This window comes from Numida meleagris, chromosome 3, assembly GCF_002078875.1.
Source record: "Numida meleagris isolate 19003 breed g44 Domestic line chromosome 3, NumMel1.0, whole genome shotgun sequence".
NCBI classification, from domain to species: Eukaryota; Metazoa; Chordata; class Aves; order Galliformes; family Numididae; genus Numida; species Numida meleagris.
This window is the reverse complement of record NC_034411.1, coordinates 57,650,575-57,652,400: the sequence shown is the minus strand read 5'-3', so window position 1 is coordinate 57,652,400 and position 1,826 is coordinate 57,650,575. Positions and strand designations below refer to the sequence as shown.

Below are 1,826 nucleotides of genomic sequence, written 5' to 3'. Positions count from 1 at the left end.
TGGGGAAGGGGAAGGGAAAGAGAAAGAGACAGCCCTCTCTGTAGGAAGGGCAGACCTTCAGTCTTTGATGGTGGGCCTCTGCCGTCCCTCTCCAGGACAAACAGGCCGTCATCGGGGCTGTGGCTGCCATGATGGATCTCCTCCTGCAAGAGGAGCTGCGCCGAGAGCACATCTGGGAGCGGCTCCTCTGGCTTGTGCACCAGTGTCAGGAGGTCCAGGACACCTCCAGAGTGACCAAGGTGAGATGCTGAGCAGGGCTCAGCGTGGGCGTGTGGCTGAGTGCCCTGGGGCGAGTGCCCGAGGGGTCAGTGGGTGGCAGGGAGGAGGCGGGGAGCCCTTGGAGAAAGAAGGAACAGGTGTCCAAGGGAGCTCTGAGGCTTCCTGAGCTCTTCAGTCAAGGAAAGAGCAACCCAGACAGGCCCAGGAGGGAGCCAAGAGTCACTGGGGCCCATCTCCTGGGGATGGGAGGCTTCACCAGCACCACTGTGCGGCTCTGAGTGCCTGAGGAGCTCTGTGCTAACAACCAGGAGGACCACGCCCAGTTGCATCTGATGGGGGAGGAGAAGGCTGTTGGGTGGGAAATGCCAGCAAACGATGCCCAAACGGGGCTCGGGTCACAGCAGAGAGACTCTCTTGGTGCTGCTGGGGGGCGGTGACAAACAAGAAGGCCTGTGCGGGAGCTTCTCCCAGCGGACAAGCCATTGGGAAACGGTTTCTCCGCTCCCAAGTGGCTAGATGTGGCTACAGCCCTTTCTTCCTCCCCTGGTCTCTTGCAGAGCCTCGATATCTTGGAGGGAGTTCAGTCTGTCATCCCCAAGGACACGTTGCTGGCCATCACCAGTGCCGTGTTCTGCGAGGTAAGGGAGCCTACCCTTGCGCCCACAGCAGCTTCCCTCTTGGCTAAGTCTCAGGAGGACTGCGGAGCTCCGAGCCTCGAGCAGCCGCTCAGCCTTAGCTCCTGCATGCCCGTGGCTGCTCCAGAGCTGTGCGTGTGCCCCCGGGGACGCTGTGGGGCGGGCTGGGTTTTGCCTGCGTGGCCTCTTCCCAAGAGCGGCAAGGGAGGCGAGAGCTGGCAGCACACTTTCTTTTCCGGCCTCAATGCCGATGTGATTTTCTCAAGTGGACCTTGTCCCCACAGCTCTCTGAGGACACCAAACAGCACAGCGAGGCTGAGAGCGCAAAGATGACCCGCTGCATCCTGCTGCAGGGTAAGGAGAGGAGATTTGGCCATGCTTGGAGGTGCCCTGGCCAAAACCTCTCTGCTAAGCCTCAGGAATGGGCATGAGTTGCTTGCTAACACAGCGTGGGATTTCTTCCCCACAGCCCGCATCTGCCCGGAGGAAACGGTCCTGTTTCTGCAGTCGCAGCTGGGCGATGAGAGGGAGGCCGGACGCGTGGCAGTCCTGGGTCTGCTCGGTGCTCTGGCTCGCTCGGATGGTCAGTACCACGGGTCGGGACTTCCAGGGATCCCTTTGGCCATCTGGGCTGTGCCTCCACACATGCTTCTGCGCATCTCTTGCAGAGCCCGTGATGGCAGAGAAGCTGCCCCAGGTTGCGGAGGCCGTGCAGTGCCTGTGCGGGGACCCCAGGACCCGGGTGAGCTGGTTTGGGAAGGGAAAGCGCTGTCGGGGTGGCGATGCTGCTGCCAAAATGGGCAGGGCTGGGGTGCCCGGGAAAGTGCTGGCACATTGCCCACATTCTCCCTGCTGGGGAGAGCAGGCAGAGTGGAGCAGGCAGGGCCCCGTGCTGTGCATGGAAAGCGCACAGCCTGGTGCTAAGGCCTGACCCACGCCTCCGAACTCCAGGCTTCTCCTCTGCTCTTGCTG

At 61.9% G+C, this 1,826-nt stretch overlaps 1 protein-coding gene across 1 annotated transcript in view; it reads left to right on the top strand.

Annotated features, from left to right (window-relative positions):
- LOC110396373 (maestro heat-like repeat-containing protein family member 2A) overlaps positions 1-1,826 on the top strand; it is an 8,020-nt gene that overhangs the window by 1,986 nt on the left and 4,208 nt on the right. Inside the window, 5 exon segments of the mRNA XM_021391996.1 lie at positions 46-239; positions 777-857; positions 1,139-1,208; positions 1,324-1,437; positions 1,523-1,771. Coding sequence (XP_021247671.1) covers positions 46-239; positions 777-857; positions 1,139-1,208; positions 1,324-1,437; positions 1,523-1,771 — 708 coding nt within the window.